The sequence below is a fragment of the Symphodus melops genome (assembly GCF_947650265.1).
Source record: "Symphodus melops genome assembly, chromosome: 8".
NCBI lineage: Eukaryota > Metazoa > Chordata > Actinopteri > Labriformes > Labridae > Symphodus > Symphodus melops.
Window position 1 is genome coordinate 6,018,572 of NC_136698.1, and position 23,551 is coordinate 6,042,122.

At 39.4% G+C, this 23,551-nt stretch overlaps 2 protein-coding genes across 4 annotated transcripts in view; both read right to left on the bottom strand.

Moving 5' to 3' along the window:
• dnajc6 (DnaJ (Hsp40) homolog, subfamily C, member 6) overlaps window positions 1-13,445 on the bottom strand; it is a 38,914-nt gene extending 25,469 nt beyond the window's left edge. For 2 of the 3 annotated variants that reach the window (XM_079350663.1, XM_079350662.1), the window contains exon 1: window positions 7,742-8,398. In XM_079350663.1, coding sequence (XP_079206789.1) covers window positions 7,742-7,946 — 205 coding nt within the window. In that variant the 5' untranslated portion in view covers window positions 7,947-8,398. Of the gene's footprint in view, window positions 1-7,741; window positions 8,399-12,917 lie in introns of those variants that run through there. The other variant, XM_079350664.1, reaches the window with a different exon arrangement.
• Window positions 13,446-14,824: 1,379 nt separating this feature from the next.
• On the bottom strand, window positions 14,825-23,136 carry ak4 (adenylate kinase 4). Its single transcript, XM_079350135.1, has 5 exons — window positions 22,574-23,136; window positions 21,558-21,677; window positions 18,894-19,066; window positions 16,954-17,072; window positions 14,825-16,066 (listed from the first exon to the last, which is right to left on the bottom strand). Exons 1-5 carry the CDS (start codon window positions 22,713-22,715, stop codon window positions 15,940-15,942), a joined length of 681 nt encoding a protein of 226 aa, XP_079206261.1. The 5' UTR covers window positions 22,716-23,136; the 3' UTR covers window positions 14,825-15,939.
• Between the last annotated feature and the right edge of the window lie 415 nt (window positions 23,137-23,551).

Below are 23,551 nucleotides of genomic sequence, written 5' to 3' on the forward strand. Positions count from 1 at the left end.
ATCAACTCAGAAGTCTGCAGTCTGTGCGCATTTGACACAAGGGGAGTGTAGTGTTTGTGTTGCCTTAACATGAAAAGCTAAAGCTTTTGTTACACTCCCCAACAGTACCTGTGTTTACCTTCTTTCATTCAATATGGTGTATATATAAAATCAAAGATCTGCAGCGTTTCATAACTCAATATGAAACTGATAGGACATATTGTGGAATTAACATTTTTTTCCCCCTTTACAGTGCAGTGATCAAAGGTTGTAGTGATCAGCCCATGCTGACTATAATACCTCTGAAGCGTATCTCACAGCATCGCTACAGAAGCTATGAGTCAGAAACCTCTTATATAAAGCTGTCAGTCAGTAATGGAGGAAATTAGCAACACCATGTAAACAGGGAGGTTCTTAAAACCCAGAAGAGGGCAGAATCTTGTCGATACATTTGATTAAGGTTTGTAAAAAGTTGACCTGTTGAGGTGAACTGGAAAATAGTGTGCCATCCTGCTTTACCCTGCTTATATGCAAGTGTCATAAATGGTCCATAATAATGAGATGATGTCATTAACTGGTGTTTAGCTGAAGATTTGTTTGGCATTAATGTCACTAAATACATCACCAACAAAGAATGGTTTGACCATTACAAGACACTTTGGCTGTATACAATTGAAACGTTGTGACCACAGCCAGAGAAGCTGTTCTTCATAGATAGATAGATAGATAGATAGATACTTTATTGATCCCGAGGGAAATTCAGGAAAATTCATATATGCATTCAAAACAATTCAGTGTCCACAAAGCATCCGAATCAGAAATACTTCAATCTCCAGAAGGAAAAGCTGTCACATGTTTCTCTCTGTAGAACAACATTTTGATGTTGCAAGTTTTGTCATAGTTCAGAAAACATTTGTGGATTCTACCAGCAGACTTTCACAACCAAACAAAGACTTTACCAACATTGTCTGAGTACGTCTCTCTAGAGAGAATCTGCAGGGTGAGAAAAATGTTCCTGATTAATAATATACAGTAAACTGACAGAGTGTTTCTCTGTCCCCTTTTCTCCATCACAAACACCACTCTTTGTCTACTTCTGATTCCTCCTTTTATTCCAAACTGGTTCTCTTCTTCTTCCTGTGAAGTTATTCGAGACAATTCTTCACTGGTGTCTATATTTAGACTCTTTGACAGCACAGACCTGACAGAGGGTTTTCATGAACAAAAAATCTCATGCCTGTTGAATTCAAACAGCATATCCTCAGAAATTCACAAAACTAATTCAGTATTCAGTAATCAGACTCGCCCAGCGAAGGCAGAGAAGAGAAGTGTTTGGATTTAATGGGCACACAGTCATTGGATTTTAATAATGGTGGCATCGAATAAAAGTTTAATGAAATACCTCAAAACTGCTCCCTAGTTACTGCAACCTTGTTAACATCACATAAATCAAAAGGTATTTGATTAAGAGAACACATGCCAGGACTCATCACTCCATGTAAAGCCTCTTCCATGTATGTAGACTTTTACACAACAGAACATTATGCTCTCTCTTTGAGTTTTCTTCCTGTTATATATCTAGCTTTAAGGTGCTATACGTGTGCTACTTTGAGATCAGAGGTCAGATTCAGGGCCCCCAGCTGTCTCTGAGATCTCCTGTTGAACTCCTTTCTTCAAAACGGAGGGCATCCTTTTCTTTAGAAATCATCTTTTACATTACCTCTAATAGTTTTCTTAAAAAGAATCCTTATCTTTTTCAACAAAGTTATTATGAACAGGTTAACAAGGTGCTAACTTTAATCCTAGGAATAGAATTACTGGATAGTAATTAAGCTTGGCAGAAAAGACTAAAACTGACTATAGCCTGCTGTGCAATGTCTTGTAGTCTTTGACAGTTAAGGAGATACATTCAACTTTAGAGTTACCAACTTCGCAATGCAAAATCATCTCCACAAGTCTTATCTTCTGCACTATGGATTTAAACATACTTGAAATATAATGCATCAGTTGTGTATATCCCCGTTTCCACCAAGCGATCCAGTTCATTCCAGTTTGGTCAGGTACACATTTATTGGCGTAGACTGTCAAAAGTTGGGATGGGTAGCAAAATAACTGATTCATACCGTCCTAATTTCTTGGTACCCTTCTGCTGGGGTGCTAAGCATACTAATCTGACCCTGAAGGCTAGAGTTAGACACATGAAAAGAACACAACACACCATGTTTAAATATCCCGGGGATTTGGAGAGAGTAATTTGAAGGCTGTTTTCTTGTTGTTGTGACTATTGTCAGCGTGTAGCACCGTCCCATGCACGACCGCAGAGATGCAGACCTTCTCAGGAATCATTGACCTCTGTTTACTGTGTCACGTTCTTCTTCTTTGTTGAATTTATTGGCACGCCTTTAGCACGTCGCGCCGCTGTGATAAAGTGACGTGTAAGGGCACAGTTGGCTGTGTAAATCAGGGTTTACCATACCAAAGCGTACTGAACCAGACCAGACCGCTTGGTGGAAAAGAAGTGTTTATTTAACCCAAACCCTTTATTCATCTGCTCTGTCAATGAAGCATTGGGTGTCTCTCTTAACTCTACTGCTGAGTGAATAAACTTCTGAATCATTTCACTGTTTGATTGTATCCTGGTTCAGTGCAATATAATCACTATATGATATAATCAATTTGACCTTTATTTCAAGGAACACTTCTACACTTTGTTTTTTTCCCTAAGGGTTAGATTAAAAGGTCAATATCAATCTCATGTCTTTACACTAATGTGGAGCTCCAGACTCATAGCAGATTGCTAGCTTCGCTTACTAAAGACGAAACAGACATCATGTCTCTGTTCAACAGCGACAAAATCCTCTCACCTGCTTTTCTAGCTCTACTTTTACCTTCATTGGAGTGGTTTCAATCTTAGCTCTTTAGTCTCTGCAAGAAGCAAAGGTCATTCCACAAAATGTTGAACTACTCATTGTATATGTTGTCATGCTAAGCATGACTATACTGAAGTGTGCAAACTGCTGTTTCACCAGCAACTTTTTGCTTCTATTTTTAACCATCTTACTATGCAAATTTCCCAGCCGGTGAGCGTGACAGCAAGTATTAGGAAAACCTGGATCTTGCTCTGCCTGAAAATGGAGCGCTAAATAAATTCAGCCTGGATCTGCCAATCACGTAGAAACTTTAAAGGGACAGCTGCATTGATGGAGGAAAAACAGGTAGACAAAGAAAGGAGAGGGAGAGAAAAAGAAAGAAGAGACAGTTTTACGTTTTCCTACAGGGATGAGTTCGGTACTGGAATATGTCTTCTTCCTCCTACAGCTCCAAACTTTTCTCCCTCAATAGTCTGCCTCGTTTGATATCACAGAAGGACGTGTACACACAACACTAAGGCCTGACAAGCACACACACAACATAAAACTTTCTCTCAATACTTCGACACACTTGAAGGCCTGTTTTTGTCTGCGGTGTACTCTCACCTGTGAAATGCTCATCTGGTAAATGATATAGATTCTCCTCAAGAGACAATGAGTGTACGATTAATATCTACTGAAGTGCAAAGGAGTATTGAACTGGCACGCAGGCGCAAACAGACTTAAAGCTTGACACGTTATAAGAAGATGACAGCTGAATGAGCCAGATTACAGTTAAGTAGTTGAATCAATTCTAAATTCTTACATGCCTGGATTGGGCTCTCAATGAAAACCAGGTTTGCACTTCAAGAACTTTCCCCAAGGACTATGAGATTAAAGGAACTTTGTTTATTTATGTGTTTCCATAAAGACAAGGGTTCAAATAAAGTTCTCAGGGTGTTATTTACCCTCCAAACTCATCCTCTATCTTGTACTTTGAGACTTGTGCTTACAAAGCTGAAGATGTCTGATTGTTGAGTACTGCAGAGGTTTTTTTAAGCCACTAGTTTTTTTTTCTGAGACTGCAAACAAATGTGTTTTTTTTATTTAACTGACGACAAGGTCACCTTGTCACCTAGCACCTCGTATGATCAAGCTCAACTGCAGGATTACTTAAACCACCAAAATGTTTCCAGTTGTCTTTATGTGACTTCTGGGTTGTGCTATATTCATGTCCAAAGCTGAGCTGTAAAACAGACTTGATCATTTTGTGCAGCCCTTGATTCATTTGTGTAACTATTGGAGGCTGTTATATGCAATATGGACACCAGAGCCACCTCAAGCCAAAGGAGATAAAGGCTGTCACCTAGCTCGCCATGCTCTGATGATTGAATGTGAAAATAACCAATACTACAAGATAATGGTCACCAGTATGCTATCTATTGTGATCTATTACTTGTTTCTGCTGGTAGTAGATGTAGAGTAAAGTCAATTTGAGGAATATATTTCAAATGAATGGCAGCAAAATGCCCAGAGACTTTTTAATAGCATCAAAATATCATACAACAACAAAAAATGTACATGCAACCATTACTACTTATACTTAATCTACCTACTGCTGTGCGGACTGGTCCCTGTAAAGACTATAATGTCTTTATATCTTTGCCCATTGTAGGAAGCTGGATCTTTATTTAACCATATACTCAGCTTGCCTTTCTGAGACGCTCTGTGGCTTCATTGCGTCATGTGCATATTATTATAAATGCAACTGTAAATCTCTGCCCCCTGAGACCCATGTTGATATAAAACCAACACATCCAAGAGTTGATTTTATATGTGACAGGACTGTTTAATTTATATTGACAAACTGATAGAAGCAAGCAGACAGGACTGGGAACAAGAGAGATGGATATTGGTATGCAGTTAGCACAGCCAGACTGACTTGAACCAGCAATGTTGTCGTTCATGGTCACAGTCGTAACCCCTAAAGGCGGCCAAGGTGCCGAGAAACTGCAGACAGAGCATCCCAGAGTCTGCATAACAAACTACATCCACGACCTTAAGAGTCAGGCTGGCTTTATTCTTAACTATAAAAACACAAACTAGGCCACTGAGAGGTGACACAACCTGCTCTACTCACAGTAAAATCAGTTTTGTGTGTTGCCTTGAAAGAATAAAAATAGTTAATTTAGCAATATGCAGCAACAGAAGAGAGTAAGTCATCCTTAAACATCTTGCATATCATACTTCTATTTGCATAGGCTTGAAATGACATACTTCATACTACAATTTTCTTTTTGAGGTTTCAACCAAATCAAGTTTCTTTCTGTCTATCTATTTGCAAATGTTGTCTGTCAGCTCATTTTATTGGGATTGGCAAGAGGAGACGTTGTGGCATTTCACAAAAAACCCCCCAAAACAAAACAAGAAAAGATTCATATTTTGGACAAAAATAATTAAAGATATATGTGAATATTTGTTCATCTACTCTATCATATTTGTCGCCTCAGGACTCTTTAGATTCATGTTAAAAGTCCTGCAGGGGGGCCTTGACCCAGAGGTTTGGGACCTTTTCCATGCCACGTTAGTCCTACCTTTTAATAAGGTGATAAATTAATTTCTATTGTTGTAGTACTGTATATGCAGACACGTGGTCATATAGTGAAGCATAAGATTTGAACCTTCCTGAATAACTCGCCTCTCTTTTTTATAGAGCACTGTTTATGTGGTTTTTCCATGTTGCATCATCTCATTTTATGAGTATGATATTGTTTTAAATCAGAGTTATCTACTGCTGCGTGAAGGAATCACACCTTCGCTCCTCAGTTAGTAAGCTCCCTTGGTTCTCCGTCTTATCTTCATCTCTTCATATCTGTGTAAATCTGTTGGCTTGTTAGTTTTGTTTTCCTCCCTTTTCTGAGGCCAGATGGATGTGGGAGTGTGCAGACTGCAGAGCCAGTTACAGTGACAAACCTTGCTATTAAAGACACCAAGGGAGGCTGAGAAACAGGCAGGTAATCCAGCAGCAAAGCCCAGCTGTTCACTAAAAGAGGGAGCGGGACATCAACCAGAAGAAGAGAGCTCTTGGCTTTGCTGGAGAGAGAGAGATCAATGGTTTGTTTGAATGTGTCTCCCTCCTTCTGGAGTGCCAACCTTTAACCCACAGTATCAGGCTTTGTGTGAATGGGGCAGACACAGACAGGGACGGGCACACACACACACACACACACATACACACACAGACACCGACACACACATGAAAGAGACCATCCAAAAAAAAAGGCCTGGCAGAACATAGACAGACATCTGACACTGGAGCCCACCACCCCTTCCATTTCCTCCCCCCGAGCCCCTTTCCTCATTGAGCGCACTCCCACCTCCCTCATCTTTTGTTTCACATGAGTGTTCATCCCAAGAGGCGGTCTGACTTCACTGAGCACTGCAGTGAGGTGAACACAGGACACACTCGACACCACATCTATTCTATCTGTTAGTCTAATCTGGCCCTTTAATAATCTCAATTTGACCCTTAGATTGGTAAGAAACGGGGATACTTCCTCTTGTAAATATAAAGATGTTATTTGTAACTCAACAGATGTTCATGTTGTACTTGATGAAACTTTTATTTTTTTTGATATTTCAAAAATGTTGCTCATTGTGATCTCATGTGGGATGGGCCAAGCGTTTGCTCTGACAAATAAATAAATACTAAGATAGCAGTTCGAGTTTGTACAGTTAGAGGAGTAGTACTGTGCTCTGCCTCAGTAATTATTGCAGTCGAAACATTATCTACTATGAGTTAATAATCTCAGTTGAGAGAACAGAAGCAATCATAATGAGGATGAAGTGTCAAAAGTAGTGACTTAATGACTGAATTCAACAGAGCATGTTAGAGATATGTCATCAGATAAATGGTAAACAGATGGATCATAGTGTGCGGCTGCAGCATTTTTTTCTCAAGGTATGTTTTTATAATCAATCATTTACAGCCATTTGACTAAAGTTCTGGGCTTCTGCTGTCTGAAACAGAAAAATGATTTATTCACCATTCCAAAACATATTGCAATATATTACTTACAATATGTACGTGTATATAAATGCATATTCTTTAATATATTATCCTCACAATGTATGTCAAATAGACATTTTGATACTTGACTTATACTACCTGGAGAAAGAGCTTACACTATTAACTATTAAGACATACCCTGTCGAGTCGAGTCGACTGTAACCACTGAGGTCATGACAAAAACTGGCCATTTTGTGTTAATTCATACAAAAGATTTGAAAAACAGTTTTGTCTTTAACCATACTTCAGTAAATTGACCTGTAGAAAGCTGTACAGCCACAAAATTAAGACATGAATTCATCTGTATTTTAATATCAACACAGTCAGCCAATCAAAATTGTTCTTTAAAATAATTTCCTAATTAATATTTAAATATATTTTGACAGTGAGAACAGAAAGATTAATTCAATAACTTATCCAAGGCTGATCCAAAATAATTACTTTTAAACATTTCAATAGGCTATATTTATGACACTTAAATGTACATTAGGCTATGTTCTAAATGTTTGCCTGTCATTGGCATTATATACACACTTAAAATGTGCCAAATGAATGTTTACAACTACTTTTTGATACTTTTCAGAGCTAAAATATCTGTATATGAACTTGTTATTCTAAATGTAAAAGACTTGACAATGTATCTCGTGACAGTAGAAACCCATCGATCATAATCCATGTAAACATGTAGGCGGGGTCTAAAAGACATTATGAACCCTGATGGGGCATTCCAGGGGGTTCATAGCATCATCTACTTTCACTGTTGTTATCCTTTGTTTTCAGTAGGCCACGTTATTACTGCGTAAAGTCACACTCTCCACGTCAGCATGCAGACAGGGACTCTTACCTGAGCTGTCCATGGTGCTGCAGTCCTCCTCTCTCAGCGGGCCTGCCTTCGGTCCAAGCGTGGCCGCTATGGAGCCTGCGAGTGTGCCACTGCTGCCGCTGCTCCCTCTGCCGATGTTGAAGCTTTCTCCCCCGCTATCGACCAGCTGCAAAGATTCATAGCCATCGTAACTGGTCTTTTTCTTGTAGGCCCCGAGCAAGCTCATAACCGAAAGGACATAAAAATCGCAAAACAGCGAAATTAAAGACAAAAGAAGAAGACGTAGTAGGCTACGCTGCGTAACCACCAACCACCACCACAGCCTCCGCAGCCGCCGGTGCTGTTTCTGCTTCTAGCGCGCGCGCCACATGTCCGAAGAGGAGAGGACGACCCGTCTCCTCGTTTTTTTCCCCCCAGTAGCCGACAAAGTAATATCCTGGCGTCCGGGTGGTCTCTCCGTTTTCTCTCCCCCTCTTCCCTTCGCTCTCTTTCTTTCCTTGTTTCCGTTTATCGCCTCCTCTTCTCTCAGCAGCACAGCATTTCACTATACGACGCTACTGCTGCTGCTGCTAATGCTGGCGGTGCTGTGCTATTGCCGCTGTGGTCCCTGACTGAGTAAAAGGGAAATCCACCCCAACACACAACCCTCTGATGTCAGTGATGCATCTATTATTCACACAGGCGTTTCTAAAAAGAAGTTGGGGATTCGCCTAAAGCCAAATTGTCCTTGACATAGACCAATGCAAGAAGATTTATTACATTTATTCCAAATAAGGACCAAAAAATAAAATAAAGGATATCATGAAGCTGATACATTTCACAAAAAAATCTAAGAACATTTCTTACACTCCCATTATTCCCTATCTGTTGCCGTATTGATGATATTAAACATGGCAATAACATTTCTTGGAAACAATATCTTTTTTCTTCATTAAAATCTAAAAGGTAGTACTTTAATGAAATTGAATAAACAGGTTTGTTTCGACTTTTTATCCATTGTTTATTGCCATAACATATTGGGAAATAGCTTGTTTTGGGGAGGTTTCTGCATTTTGTATGACTTTCAATACTGTTTTTTCACAAGACCTCATTCTAAACCAGTTTGCCCACACGTTCCTGTAAATAATAGGGCTCCTTATTGTTGCGACTGTGTCACTGTTCCTGTTTTGAGTTGGTGTCCCATTTAAATGTCTTTCAGGCTTTAAACTAATTATGATTTTCCTTCATGGGGTTGGTCAAGAGGAAGAGTTGTTCTACTTTGAAGAATTAGGTCAGCTATGATAAATATGTCCATATTCATTGGTTTGCAGAGTATTAAAGCTAAAGTGACAAAAGCCTCTCCTTTATGTAAATGCAAGACAGATGCATCATGTGTATATATGCAGATGTGAGGTGTCTGCTGTATGTATTGTTCAGAAAACAGGTGATAAGTGTGCTAAAAGTTGCATTGTCATCAACAAGAACTTTCTTAAGGGAGGGCATGTGAAGAAGTAAAAGGCTTCAGAAAAGCACTTTGTTGACCTTATTCCTGTGTGTAAATAAGGAGCACATGATGAGTCTTGGCTCATGATAGACTGAATTTATTTCAGTCCTATAATAAGAATGGATAATGTCCCATGGCTTACTCTTTATAAAAAGTTTTAAAAAAAAGAGTGGTCATATTAAGCACTGAGACAACATCAGCATTCTTTGTCAGAATAAAAAATGCCCACATTCTGCAACACGCAAGTTTTTTAAATTTAGCACCAAATTTGTGATTTTGGCTCCAGTTTACTGTGTAATGACCCAGGATCAATGAATGTGGGACAAAAAACAGTGACCACTGATGGCATGCTTCCTTCCTTGGCCTTGTCCCCTGGCAACTGAAAGCCAGCATGGTTCTGAAAAGGAGGACATGAGCCTGGGAAACTCTTTTGGTCCAGCAGACGGGAGCCCAAAGCACAGCGGGAACGGAATGTCCAAAAGGGAGGAACGAAACCCCCTCCGTCACCGGACGCAGAGTGCTGCCGCTCCATTGTGGAAACTGAGCTTCCTGTCTGTTTCCTAACCGTGCTTGACCATATTTACCCCTTGAGGATTGTTTGGGACAATGATGCAGGTGCAGAAAAAGCATCGCCATCTCAGCCAGGATCAGTGATCAACACATGAAGGCAACTTGATTAGTTTGGTATAGCTATATAATAGTAGAGTAATTGTCAAGTCCACTGACAGAAATGTTGCCAGCAATTGCTAATATCCATTTCATTATTCTAGGAAATTGCCAAAAAGTACAAGTTACACCTGAAAAATACTCCTGCACAAAATCTAAACATTCACAGCAGGTTCCCTCCATAGAAATGTAACAAAGAGTTGAAACAATGCCAATCATAAGCCCTATCATTGGTCTGCTGGGTAACACTGAATTTCCTGCATCTACAACATTCTTTATATCGGCCATTTTCAAAATTCTGCAGCAAGTACGAATGCTGTAAGGCTCAAACTCCAACATAATAAGTTTGGTTCTAGTTGATATTTCCAGCTCACGAGCGAGCAGAGAATATGGTGGAACCGCTAACTGGCGATATAACAAGCAGAGAAAAGGCATTGCCAACTAGCATTTGTAGGTGGAGTCTATCAGAGCAGGGCCTTGCAGACACAACAACACATACGTATGTGGAGCTTGTGACAGCATAGGTCAGTGTGGCTTTACAAGTTGTAATTTATTTAGAGATTTGCACTTTTGTTTTCATTGACTATAACTATAAAACACAGTAGCATTGTGTTTGGATCTCTTTGTCAAATTTTATATATAAATGTAACCATGGAAAAAAATATATAAATATTTGCTGCAGCACCGAAGGAAATTTATATTTTAAAGAATTTATTTTAGGAACCGTTGCAAAAAGAAGCTTTTAGAACGAAGATTTTATATATTGGTCGTCGCTTCTCTTATTTTAAGTACTTTTTTATTTTAGCCTTGTTTTCTTCCTTCGCACTAAAACACCAAGACAAATGACTTGTATATGTAAATGTATTTGGCAATAATAACAGATTCTGTCCTGATGTTAGATCTCTGATTCAAATGTTCCTAGTGTTGCAGTTTTACCAGTCATGGGATTGTTGGGACAGATGTTGGGCAACTAATGCTTAAAGCTCCTCTGAGGAACTTCCGGTTTGAGTGGACTATAATTATAATAATATATACTATAATTTGTCTTTGTGTGCTTGCTCTGGTATTTTAAGAATGTTCTTTATATTCTCATTTTTTTTCCTGGACTTTTTATTTAATAATGTTATATGTTTAATATAGATGGTGTTGATTGTTGCAGCATGGTTTAAGAACCCCAGACAAATGTCTCACCTATCCCCCAGCAGCTGTTTTAGGTGTTAAAATATCAATAAATGATGATTCTGTCTTCATGTTTACTCTTGCTGCTAATAAAGAGGCATATGTAATAATTTAATCTGTTTCATAACCATGTAAAAACTAGTCACAGGAGCTTTAATATTAGGGAAAAGGGCTCTCATCAAAGAGTAAACACCCACAATAGAGCTGGTGTTGTACTTGCTTAGTGACCTGCAGTTAAATCTGGAACACTGTAAAGCAGGTTGTAAACATCTAAGAGGAAACGATAACTTTTAAAGGATTCATTCATTCATTCACATCCCTTAAAATAACTCCTGAAAGTCTCAAAATCTGTATTACCTGCTTATCACACTATGACTTTATATCAAAGAATCTGTATAACAACTTCAAGAATCTCTTCCACAACTTTCCTTGCTTTCTCTCCATGAGTCTTGACTATAGGCTGAGGATTAATGATTATCCTCATAACAGTTAAAGCAGAATCCAGGAATCTGCTGGATCAGCTGCAGGACCCACTCAGCAAGACAGACAGGGGACTTGAATCTGAGGCTAAAGATCCTGTAATCCAAAGACTCTTGTTGTGTGCTGTCAAAACTGGATATTAACAGATGAGCATTTGCTACTACGTGTCTTTATAGAAAAACAACAGTGTCCATTCTGATTCTTTACTTTAGAAGGCTTTTTAAAAAGTCCTGCTACTTGATATTTCTACTCCACGAACATCCAGAAAGAAACATTGCATATTTAACTAAAAAAAATGTGTTTAATAACTTTACATACAATATACTGTGTAAATTGAAGAATACAAAATAAAGTCACTTAATATAACATTATGTAGCTTACCCAGTGACATGATCATGTTGATTAAAATGAGCTTTAGTGAGCACTTTGATGCAGCCAACACATAGCACATTTGCAATACCAATCCAAAAATAACCGATTATTCATTCTGTCTCCATCACATGTCTGGTCTAATCTAGAGACACTAACGATGCTTTCACTGGGACTTTTAAACGGAAATTTCAGTCAAATATTTCACCATTCAAATTGCACCAAACATTAAGCTACAAAAGGTGACTCAGTTATGATCAGCACATGAAAACCACAGCAGGCTGCGTTAAGCTGATCACGTGACTTGTGTGACGCAGGTGGTGATGTGCCATTGGACAGTAAGAGAGCTAGCGTTTGATCCTGATTCTGTTTTTACTGATCACACTGACAATTTAAGATTCATCTAATATGAATTAGGTCCAACATGACACCAAATGCATTCCTAAATCCTCTTCAAAAAAAGGACTTCATTTGCTCAAAAAAAGAGTGTTGTGCCTTTAAAATGTGCCCAAGAATGCCGTGATTGAAACCGTCAGCTGAAAAAGGAGCCAGCATTAACACATTTTTATCTCGCCCTGGGGACACCTATTATTATAAGCAGTTACTCCCATGTTAGTCTACCATGTAAACCTAAAAAATCTATAGGTCTACCCCGTGACAAACAATCGTATCATTAATGATGCTCGCGTGCGCATGCAGCAAAACAGTGGCCCTATGCAAACACTGCCAACGTTGTGATATTAATTAAACTGAAGAAAGAATAAACGCACTGTTACATTTTATAATAGGTGCCTCTTTTTTCCAACGGAACACAGATGCACTGTAGGGGGAAGTGAATTTCCAGAGGTAGCCTGATATTACATAACACCTCCAAACAGATCGTGACGCTCACTCTGTCTCTTCTTCTTCTTTTCTGCCCGCTCATAGATGTAACTAACAGATACCATGAGCCAATTAGCATGCCTCATATTTTGACAAAGATTAGCAGACATGATGTAAGAATCCTGCAGATGGTTTTACCTGTCAGAGCGCTTACTACCATTCTCTCTCTGGATCGCCGTCTTGCTGAAGATGCGTTTTGAACCCCGGCACCGCTCACACACACCGACCTTTGATTTGTCATTCGCAGCAGCCAGCCAAAGGTCAACGCGTAAAAGGCCCACACTCACTGCCCTGCAAGGAGACGCTACAAATCAACCCGTCATTAGATTTATAGAAGCATCATCGGGATACGGTATCATCATATAAACGCAATTTGGCAAATAGGCAACAGACAAGGTGCCGCGATGGCGTTTGGTAGATCTCCATATGATGTGGATAGGATTTAACGACGAGGCAAGACGTAGAGTGAACGTTTAAGAATCAGTGCAGCAGAAACGGCGCCGCTCAGCGCACACTGTCGGAGTTGCAAGCGAGGTTGAGCAAACCTGATAAAACCTGGGATGGACTTCACAAATAGGGTGACAAGAAATAACGCTGAAGTGATACAGTTAAGCTCTACTAAAATGCACCGATAGGATTGGAGTTGTTTTGGAGATTGGGGAAAAAAAAAAAAAAAGTAGCCTAGTCATTTGAATTCTTGCAACAAAACAGCAGAGGGCTCCCTTCTGCAACAGGAATAAGAATAACAAAAAAGATCAAAAGTGAAAACAAACCCTTCTTCACACTCATGTTTCTAATTGTGCAGGAAATAATAACACTATGCAGAATGTATACAGAAACAGCAGTGTCTTCTATCAGAGGTAAACACAGCAAGTGAGGCTGTAATCCTCACAGCCGAGCAGTACTTCATGCACATTTTTAATTACAGATCTGAGGGGATTAGACATGAGAGAGCAGAGGATATAGACAGCATTTCTGTGCGTGCATAAATGTGCATTGTGTTGTTATTCTGTAGCCTTTATCCACCACAGCTTTTGTGTTTAATGCACGTGAGCACACCCTCCTGCTGCTTCCTGTTTCTCTCACATGATATGGAAGATCAACAAGTCAAAAGGGAGGAGCAAAGCTTCACTGTTATTGTGAATGTGTGTGCTGCTGGAAGAAAAAGGAAAGAAAGACTGCTACAGTTTTAAATCATGTCTCGAGTTTCTTACCAACTCAGACTGAGCATCCAGAAGGACGTGTGATGTGTGATTCCCTACAATGAAACCAAAGTGTAAATCAGAGACTGTTAAGACATATGTCTCCTACAAAGCCATCCTATTATGACCCATCCCCACAAAGCATCAGTTACAGTTCACATGATCCATCACTCGAAACAAAGAACATTTTTTTGTATTTTTATTTACGTGTGCATTTTTGATCCACAAACTTTTTTACAAGCCGTCAATCTGAACAAAACACACATTTCCCCCAGACTTTAGGTAAGAAAAAGCTACCAAAAAAAAACAAAGATAAAAGAAAGTTAGTGCCGATTCCTGAATGAGGGAAATTTTCTAATTTGTCATCAAAATAATTTCAATTTGAAATATTTTGAAATGTAGTCTTAAAACTGCCAAGCCAGCATCAACAGAGCTGTAGAGTACAATGTAATCCTATTTCACGCCCATTATTGCACAGAGTTATAGTAATTGTGCTTAACTTAGCGTATTGTTAACTCACATGTTGTGCTATTTGGTGAGATTTTGAAACTTCATATGATGGATCTGAATCTTTCTGACAGGTGAGGAAGTTGAAACAAATGGTTTTCAGGCCACAAAAGTGATACGTTCGAAAAATGTAAAAAAAACCCAAACAAACAAAAAAACCATAATTCAACCATTTAGGTAGCAGAAATGATGCTTCAGAGAAGTAGCGTGGTGTATTCCCACAAACTATCCAGCAGTATTTTAAAGTTTAACATATGTTGCAAAGCATATAAACACAATGATCAGGTGATAGAAGTCTCAGGGCAACTTTATACGTTTCAAAGGAATGTAACAACATTGAAGGCACTCTTTATTTTGTACATTGGTCTTCATCCCAGCCACAGAGCAAGATGTAGAGTGACTGTGTGCTCGTGTCTGCTCTCAACAGTGCAGGACCAGCCCAGTGGATCCTTCTGTATGTTTTCCAGTGCAGACAGTGTAACATTCTGCAGCATATCCAGCCATTTAAACAGCACGCCCTGTTTACTTAAATGATATTTATATATCTAGAGAAGCTGAGCTGATGACAATGTGGATATAAAAACTGGTTCTGCATATGTAACAGTTCATTTGTAGGCCTTATATACAGCATTCAACAAAGCACTTAGGCTCATAGGATTAATAATCTTGGAAAATTTAACACAATTATTCATGTACAAGACTTACATTTTGGTTCTCTGCATTATGTCAGTCTTGCCCTCAGTGATTTTGTCAGTGCTCACTGTAAACTACAACTCCCAAGTTTCTGAATGCCACTTTGTGCTTAAAGGCTGACAGAAAGGTTTCACTCCCATGCTGTGTGACCTGTTTTTATGATTACAGCATTATATTTCCTTCTTCTTTGTCTAAGTTAAAGTTCCCCTCATCAAATGTAAAAAAAAAAAAAAGTAGTTCATCCTATTTCTGATATTTTTAAAGTTTTCTTTTATAACAACAACTTTCTAGGATGTGGTGGTAATGCATATATAATCTTGGAGTGTGACACTGCATTTTGGTCTTGACTGTAGGATTCTCATGATAACACTGGAGACAAAAATAAAAGTTACTCTTACTCATCAAATGGAATTTCTATGATTTAAGCTTGCAGTTTTTTCTGCTGTGTTCCTGAACTTGCCTAATTTAATCTGTGGTGACGACCAACACATTATTTGCATTATTTAGAAACACTCGTTCAGTTATGGCATTGGAGGATCTGATCAATAAAGCTCTTGACATATTTGCACACACAACCAATACACATGAAAAACAAGTTGGAAGACTACAGTTTTGGTCGTCGTCCTTTCCCCATATTTATATGCCTCATTATTCATGAGGGAAGTGAAAGTTGTCACCAGCAGTTGGAAAGAAACATCATCCGGCGTCCTCTGGCTGCTTGTCGATGTCTCCCCGTGGTCCTTTCATTCAGAGTGGTGTCAGGGTGTCTGCGGTTGCACGGCCTCCGATGGCTGTGTGTGCATCTTAGTGCTGAGAAGAGAGTTGATGTAAGGCCAAATCCGGTCTGTCTCTGTACCAGAAAACGAGTGCAGGATTCCTTGTGACCTGAGGGGAGAGATATGACAACGCAGAACACGGAAAGGGTTAAATGTGAAGAATTATTGATGGACTGATTTAGTGGCAGAATGTGGCAGTATGAGCCATGTTCAGACTGCAGGCCAAAGTGTCCAAAATCACATTCTTGACTCGTTCTTTTTTTTTATTTAAAGCAGTGTGAACAGCTTCTGGTCCTTGTTTAGAAACTTTTGTTTTCAGTTCATTCTTACCAGTCATATCAGATTTAATGTGTCTGAAATGTCACTCCAGTTTAACATCGGTCACCATTTCAACGAGGAGGAGTTACAATGAGAATACCAACATGATGGTCTCACACATGCACTACAGCAGGGTGAGCTGCATGTGTGACCTCAAATGGCTCCATTTCTTTAAACCCTGGTGATATTTCAGCATTAAGTCAGGGGAAGCCGTTATGTGAAGCTAATATTCACCGGCATCAAAGGTCGGCTTGATTGTCTTTGTATCGAATCAACCAGTTCAATCTTCTTTTTTTACATAATGAAGCTGCCTCTGAACTCTTTTCTGCTCACCAGTATGTTCATTTCCACTATTTTGTTGATACTTTAAATTGATCAAACAACAGGAAGCATTGCTATAAAGTAAAACAAAAACTGTCATTGCAGCGTCAGACTCTGTTGCTCAAACTGCCATCTTGTATTCACGTCTCGCCTCCTGAGAAACTCCTGACAAACAGGGAAACATCACGCTTGTGTTGGGGACGCGTGTGAATACAGCAGGCTGTCCTGGACTTTTCTAGAAAGTGTCAGGAGTGCGTCTGATTTCTCTTTTCAACTTTGCATATGGCTGCCCATAGGGAAGTAGATACTAGTACTGACTGAGTGTCAACAATGTCGTGAGGGTAGAAATGTACTAACTTGTACATGTCGATGACAGGCTTGGCGACGTCTTTGTAGTGTCTCAGTCTGGACATCAGGGCCTCTGGCTTGTCGTCGTCGTGATGAATCAGTGGTTCCCCGGTGATGTCATCCTTACCCTGAGGGGTTAAACACAAGGTCAGGTCACGCATGCAACAAAGACTTAACAGCTGATTAGCATTTAAAATATTCAGGAGCTGATATGTATTGTAAAGATATCCGCTCTTTACAGATACATTAGTCATGAAACTTGAGCTTGAACCAGTGATGCACAATCATCATGGAGCTGTACTAGATTCAGATTTCTCCCATTTAACTTACAAAAGCTTTTTTTCCCTTATTTTCTTCTACATTCTGTGCAAAGTCAAACTGCGCCAAACACGTTTTAATTGGACTGATTTTCTCTAATGATACCATATACAGCAATTTCAACAGACCTCACAGTAATGTAGCAGGTTAGGTGGTATATATACTGTATACTAGAGACTGAGGGCACTCTCATTTCTAAATGCATGTACTCCTAATGTTGGTAACCAGGTAAAGTTAAAGTGAAAGGGGAGCAGGAGGAGATTCTTCCTGCAAGATAATTTTGTTTCTGGTGTGGTATTTTCTTTTTACAAGTGCTGAAATTAAGAAGAAAAAGTAAAGAATCGGGGCTTGTTGGTCGAGTGGTTAGGGTGCGCATGTGGTCTATCTCTGCAAGAAAGGCTTAAAATGCCCCAAAAACACATCTTAAAAAAAGGAACGGATAGAGAAAAAAACTACAATGCACAGTGCTCGAGATAGAGCAAAGGCACATACACAAGTTAGCCTTGCTCATTGAACAGACGGGAGGGAATTCTAAATGGCTGAAGCTAAACCTGTCCTGAATTGGCCCTCTTCTTCATAGACAAATGTGTGTTTTCATGATTTTTAATAACATCCTGCGACTTATCATGGTAAAAATTTTCCCCAGGGTAAAGGTGTTGTCACTACTGAAAACAAAACTGCTTTTGTCCACAGAGGCCGCCAAAGTCTAAACAAGATGAGTCCCGTGAGGTCGCTATGAAACTTCTGTAATGACATTTTATTCCCACAAATTTGCTTTTACTTGTTTCTCACTTTTATTTTTACTTGTTTACTTTCTTTTAACCTGATTTCGGGGGTCGCTCCTGGTGTTCTGAAAGAATCAACAAATCAACACCCACTCTTGTTAATTGGGCATCAAGGTTTTCTTCTCAGGAAAAGTTAGATATAGTTTGAACTTCTTCTTTCAATTTAATGATCAAAGATTTGGTTTGTTGTTGAAACTTTTAACTCCTGGGAACAAGAGGTATTCATGTAAATGTTTTAAGTATGTTTTAAGTATGTTTTAAGAATGTTGACCGTGTGTATGAACTGGAGTGTTTCTAGAAGTGCTTTGTGAACACTTTGGATTTAGCTTTAGCTTGATCAGTCAGTGTGACAAGAAGAGACACAGGAAGTCTAGAATCAGTAGGGTTGTTGTTGTCATGCAGAAGGAGGGCTAGTTCAAAGAGATACTCATCTGATTCCAATCTCTCGTTTTGACAAGCCTCCACACTCATATTAAATTAAAAGCAGCTTTAAAACACAGTGACGCACATAGGGTTGGGTTGCTTGAGGTGTAAAAATAATAATCAAGATAATGTGCTTAAAGGTCACGTGAGCAGAGTGGTGTCTGACACTGGGACTGAAAACGTCAAACATGACTTAGGCTTTGTCAATGAAGGTTAGAATCTCCTTATAAGAGGCAACCTAAGGTATAAACTCAGCTGCTAATAGTGGATTAACCACATAAAGCTGCTCTATCATTTTAATTAGACAGGAAGTTGGCTGATGAAATTTAAAAGACACAAACACAAAGATAGGATGGGGAAGACACAAGATCCAAAGCTCAATCCGGTAACCAATAACCGTAAACTATTTAACAGTGATCAGACCTTCACTTTTGGCGGGTTAAAGCCCATGTTGTAGACTCTGCCGCTGGCTGGATGGACCCAGCGGTCGCTCAGTCTGTCCTTCAGGGTCTCAAAAGGGATGTTAAGGCTGATGACCAGGTCGAGCTGACACAGATTATTCAGAGCCTTGGCCTGAGTCAGAGTCCGGGGAAAACCTAGACAGACAGCAGAGGGAGAATGTTGTGAGGTAATGCTCGACGGGAAGGATTCATATTTTAAGATTTCGACATGGGTGTGTGACAATGATTACTCTAGGGTGAGACTATGCATTGTTAAACTTAAATGTATCCTCTTCAGTTACATATTGAAGACATACGTATGTGAACATGATACGTCATTACTCTCAGTGACACACCCTTGATGAAAAACCATTAGTTATAAAAAGACAAAAGACAAACAAGCTGCATTCAGAGGCCAGACTCATCAGACCGCTATTGCCAGCGGGCTGATGTTTAACAGGTATGTTCACTCAAAGTCTGCTTTCTTAACAAGCTTGTTAGCATACTAACAGTTGATAAATCAACACCAAAGGCAAAGTTGAACTGAATCTAAAGAGAGTATTTGTACACTTTGGTAATAATCTGTTGATGGTGCCTGAGGAAAAACACATGGCCAGTAAAGTTCCTGCAATTCTTCCTCAGGGGAACGGGACTTATGTAGTCAATTTTACAGTACCCATCCAATACTTTCATGCAAAGCCCCCTTCTCGCTGGCACAAGCAGTTAAGCCACAGGATCTCAAGTCGTTAGGAGTCATTGCTTGGGAACTGTGAAGGCCAATATAAAACTTGTGCCCCTCCTTCTCTCAAATATTGAGCTATTAATAGATGCAACCTTAAACTCCTTAATGAGTCAAATGTAATGTAGGGAAAAGCCAAATCAAAAAAGTCAACCCAACGAGATGAAAGGTCAAGAGAGAATCCTGACATTACATCTAATGCCTTATCTCAAAACTCTATTATTGAGACTTCAGCACTAAAGTTACTGACAGAGCAGGTATCCAAGGCTTTGTTTAGGGGTACTTCAGTATGGAGACAAAGTGTGTCCACATGCTGTAAAAACTGGTCTCATAGTCTCTCTCATAATCAAAAACTATATAAGTTACACGCATTTGGGGTGCTCTTCATGTTTGTTGCTCCCTCATGGATTGGAGCGGAAACTGGCAACCACTCTGGACTACATGTTCCTTTGCTTGATTGTTAAAGAGCTGCTGAATCTCTCTAACTAGAAGGTCACGCTGTTGACAAACGAGTGACAGGAAGGCACCAATCAGAAGTTATGTGAGGGGGGAAAACAGAGCAGAGCATGCAAGACATTACAATCCAGTTTGATTTGGAAAGAGAAATATGCATGAAAGTGTCGATGCAGGAATAACATGCAAATCGATCGTCCTCTGCGCGCTAAAAACCCGGTCATGAAGAGAAACAGGACAAACTGAAAAATGGTTCACCCTTGTGTTTCCATGTGTGTTTGTGTGCGTGCAGCCGTGTTCCCTTGTCAAATAAAAAGTTATCTGTTTAGTGGAAGCCTTTCAATTTACCAACCAACACTGATTCATCAATGGTTGGCATATCTCTCGTGGATCGGAGATAATATTTAACTTGAGCAAAGAAATCTGATATAACGAAATATGTCGCAGGATGGTATTTTGTTTTTACGGCAGCAAGATCTCTTTGAATTACAACGGATTGACATTTGTTTATTTATTTATTTGTGTATTTTGTTGTTGTTTATTCTTAATTTCATTTTGCTTTTCATTTAATTTGTTTGTTTCATCTTACACTCATCCATTCATTTAACTTACTGTTTGTTTTTAGTTATTTCTGTTGGCTTCTATGGAGCACTGTAAAACAAAAATGAAGCACAAGTCTTGTCTGGCCTGCACACTTGTTTTGTTCTTTGCTTCTAATAAAAAATATTTGAAACAAATATGTCGCAGGATAATGTTTTTAAAATTAGAAGAGATAATGAGACAGACAGCTTTGTGACTGAAAATACTTTTCAATTCAAACTAATAAAAATAGACAGAAACAGAAACAAAGTTGACTGAGTAAAAGTTTGGCACTGAATATGAGTCAGACGGACTTGGGAAATTTAAAAAACAAAAAGGGAACTTGGGCAACTTCCTGGTTTTGAGCAATATTTAATAGGCATCCTTGATCTCTTAATTCCATCTTTATGTCTCCTTTTAGTTGAGTAACAGCAGTGAGCATGCACAGACATGCTAATTACCCACAGATGTAGGATAATGCACAGAGTATTTTTCCACTAACAAAGGCTGCCCCTTATAGTTTTAAGTTTAGGTGCAACTGCGTGTTGCCCTTAGGAAGACGGATGCCTCTGAAAATGCAGAAGTGCAACACAACTAATGCTTTCCTGATGTCCTTGCTTCTGGGATGGCTATCAGTTTGGGCATTTAGGGGGTGGAACCCGGGTTATCCAATCACATTTAAGGCCTTTCTTGCCACAACAAACCATGCCACTGCTTTATGGAGATCATGTTCCCTCACTACAAACGATCAAGACAAAAGATATAGAGGCTGCTGTGGGATGAATAACAGAAAACAAACAGGTGTACACTACTACACAAAGCACAGAGACAATGCACTCTTACTTTAAAATAAAGACTTTTTTTTAAAATTCTCACCATCCAGCAGCCAGCTGTGGCCACTTAGCTGTTCCAGTCTGGGCAGCATCAGTCTGGTCATCACATGGTCCGGCACCAACAGGCTTCTTTCTACGTAGCTTCTCACCAGCACACCTGCCTCTGACACGTAACACACGAGAAGTGTTTATGATTGATTGATTGATTGTCATTCGTGATTCATGCTTGTGAAATTCAACAACAAGACAGAACAGGTCTTGTTTAATACCCATTCCATACAATCATCCTGCCTGGAACCTCTCCCATCAGTTGCATACAACATTAAACTGGAACCTCTATGAATAATTAATTCAATATTTCTGCCAAGTCACTGAATTCATTCAACATACACTCAACTCAGATGTCTAGATCCTGAAACTTGATAGTCCTATACAGCAAGCCACAACTTAACAGAAACAACCCAGTAATGACAACCCAGCCCACATGTTTTTACTTAGGCTCTCTGCACTCCAACTTTATTATCAGTATACAAGAGCTTGGCACATCGTGCCAGGAGTCACATGAAATCCAGTTGGGCAGCTATAATGAGGAAGCCTAAAGACATTCGCATGCTGTATACGTTTTGGGGGAGTTATTACCATACATCTTTAAGGGGGTCTTTAACTGGACTAACAATGGGTTATTGTGAAATATACACCTCTGCACCAGCGTAAATTTGAACACTTGATCAAAAGTAGATGAAAAAAAAATGGAAAAAAAAGTTTTCTTTCAAATTAGCTGCTGCAGAGGACTTTATGACAGGAAATGCACTCCTCCCACTTTATCCTGCAAACCTCACATCGTCTTTAGGCTATAAATGTGTTTTTGTAAACCTTAACATGATAACACAAGACTAAGATAACAAGAGAAATCCACGCATCAAGCACAGAAAATGACGCGTCTGGTTCGCATTTTCGTTAGCTCGGTTGCAAAAAGAGATCTTTGCTGCAGACTGCGTGGCTTCTTCCTGTATCAACGTTTGGGCTACAGTAGCGTGTATAACGGCTGATGTATCCTACCTGTGTTTGCCGTTATGCTCTCTCTTAAATAGTGGCCACTGGACAGGTACTGAAGGCCAAAGCTTTGCGCAATCCTCTTGGAAATCGTTCCTTTCCCTGATCCTGGTGGACCCATGATAGCAGCTCGAAATAACTTCGCCATGTCCTCCGCAAACACGAGCTCCCGCCACACAACAACAACAACAAAAACGTTTTGGATTCTACGCGAGATAACAAAATCTACTTCTTAATTAATGTCTTGCTCAGTTGCACGCGTGGGCGATCGAACAACTCCGATGCGTGGAAGGTTTTTTAACTTGTCTTGCCCATATAAATTTCAGCCTATCTGTGGTTGTCTGTGGTTCTTTACGCAGAGCCTGCTCTCTGGGCACGTTGGAGATGTCCTGCTCTATGTTTCTCTGCTCGAGTCAAACCCGCACTCTTTCTCGTTTTCTTTTTTCCCCTTTCGGTTCCTTTATGAATATATTATGGTTGTCTACGTCTTTAAGGACAGAGATTTTTTCTCTGCGAATGAATGAGGGAGTCGCCACAACGCCCTATTTTTCTGCGCACATCATCTAGAAAAAATGCGGATGACTGAACTTTGGAGGGTAAACTGGTTACTGTAGTTTTTTTTGAAGAAGGTTATATACAAAAGCCTCAACCTATTTATCTGTTTATCCATCTACCTGACACTGAACAAAAAGACAATCTGCCCTATTTGCCTGTTTAAAATATCATTTAAAGTTGAGATCCAGTTCCACATAATTTATATTCAGATATTCACACCCTGAATAGCAACATGTTGGGGCTGGTGACTTCGATTATATGGATAAGTATGTATCATGCCAAATTGATAACAACCCAGAAAAAGGTGTTCATTTGAAATCAAAATATAAAAGTTAGTTTTACAAACTTAAGCAGAGCTAAATTTTTAACAATCGACGCTGAAAGAAAGAAATTGGGCTGAATTAAAAGTTACTGTCTAAATCATGCATG

Coding starts and splice junctions, on each gene's coding strand:
- ak4 (XM_079350135.1), bottom strand. CDS start 22,715: ATGGCGAAGTTATTTCGAGCTGCTATCATGGGTCCACCAGGATCAGGG. Junction 19,067..21,557: donor CCACAGCTGGCTGCTGGATG/GTGAGAATTTTA, acceptor CTGTCTGTCTAG/GTTTTCCCCGGACTCTGACT. Junction 17,073..18,893: donor TTAACCCGCCAAAAGTGAAG/GTCTGATCACTG, acceptor TTAACCCCTCAG/GGTAAGGATGACATCACCGG.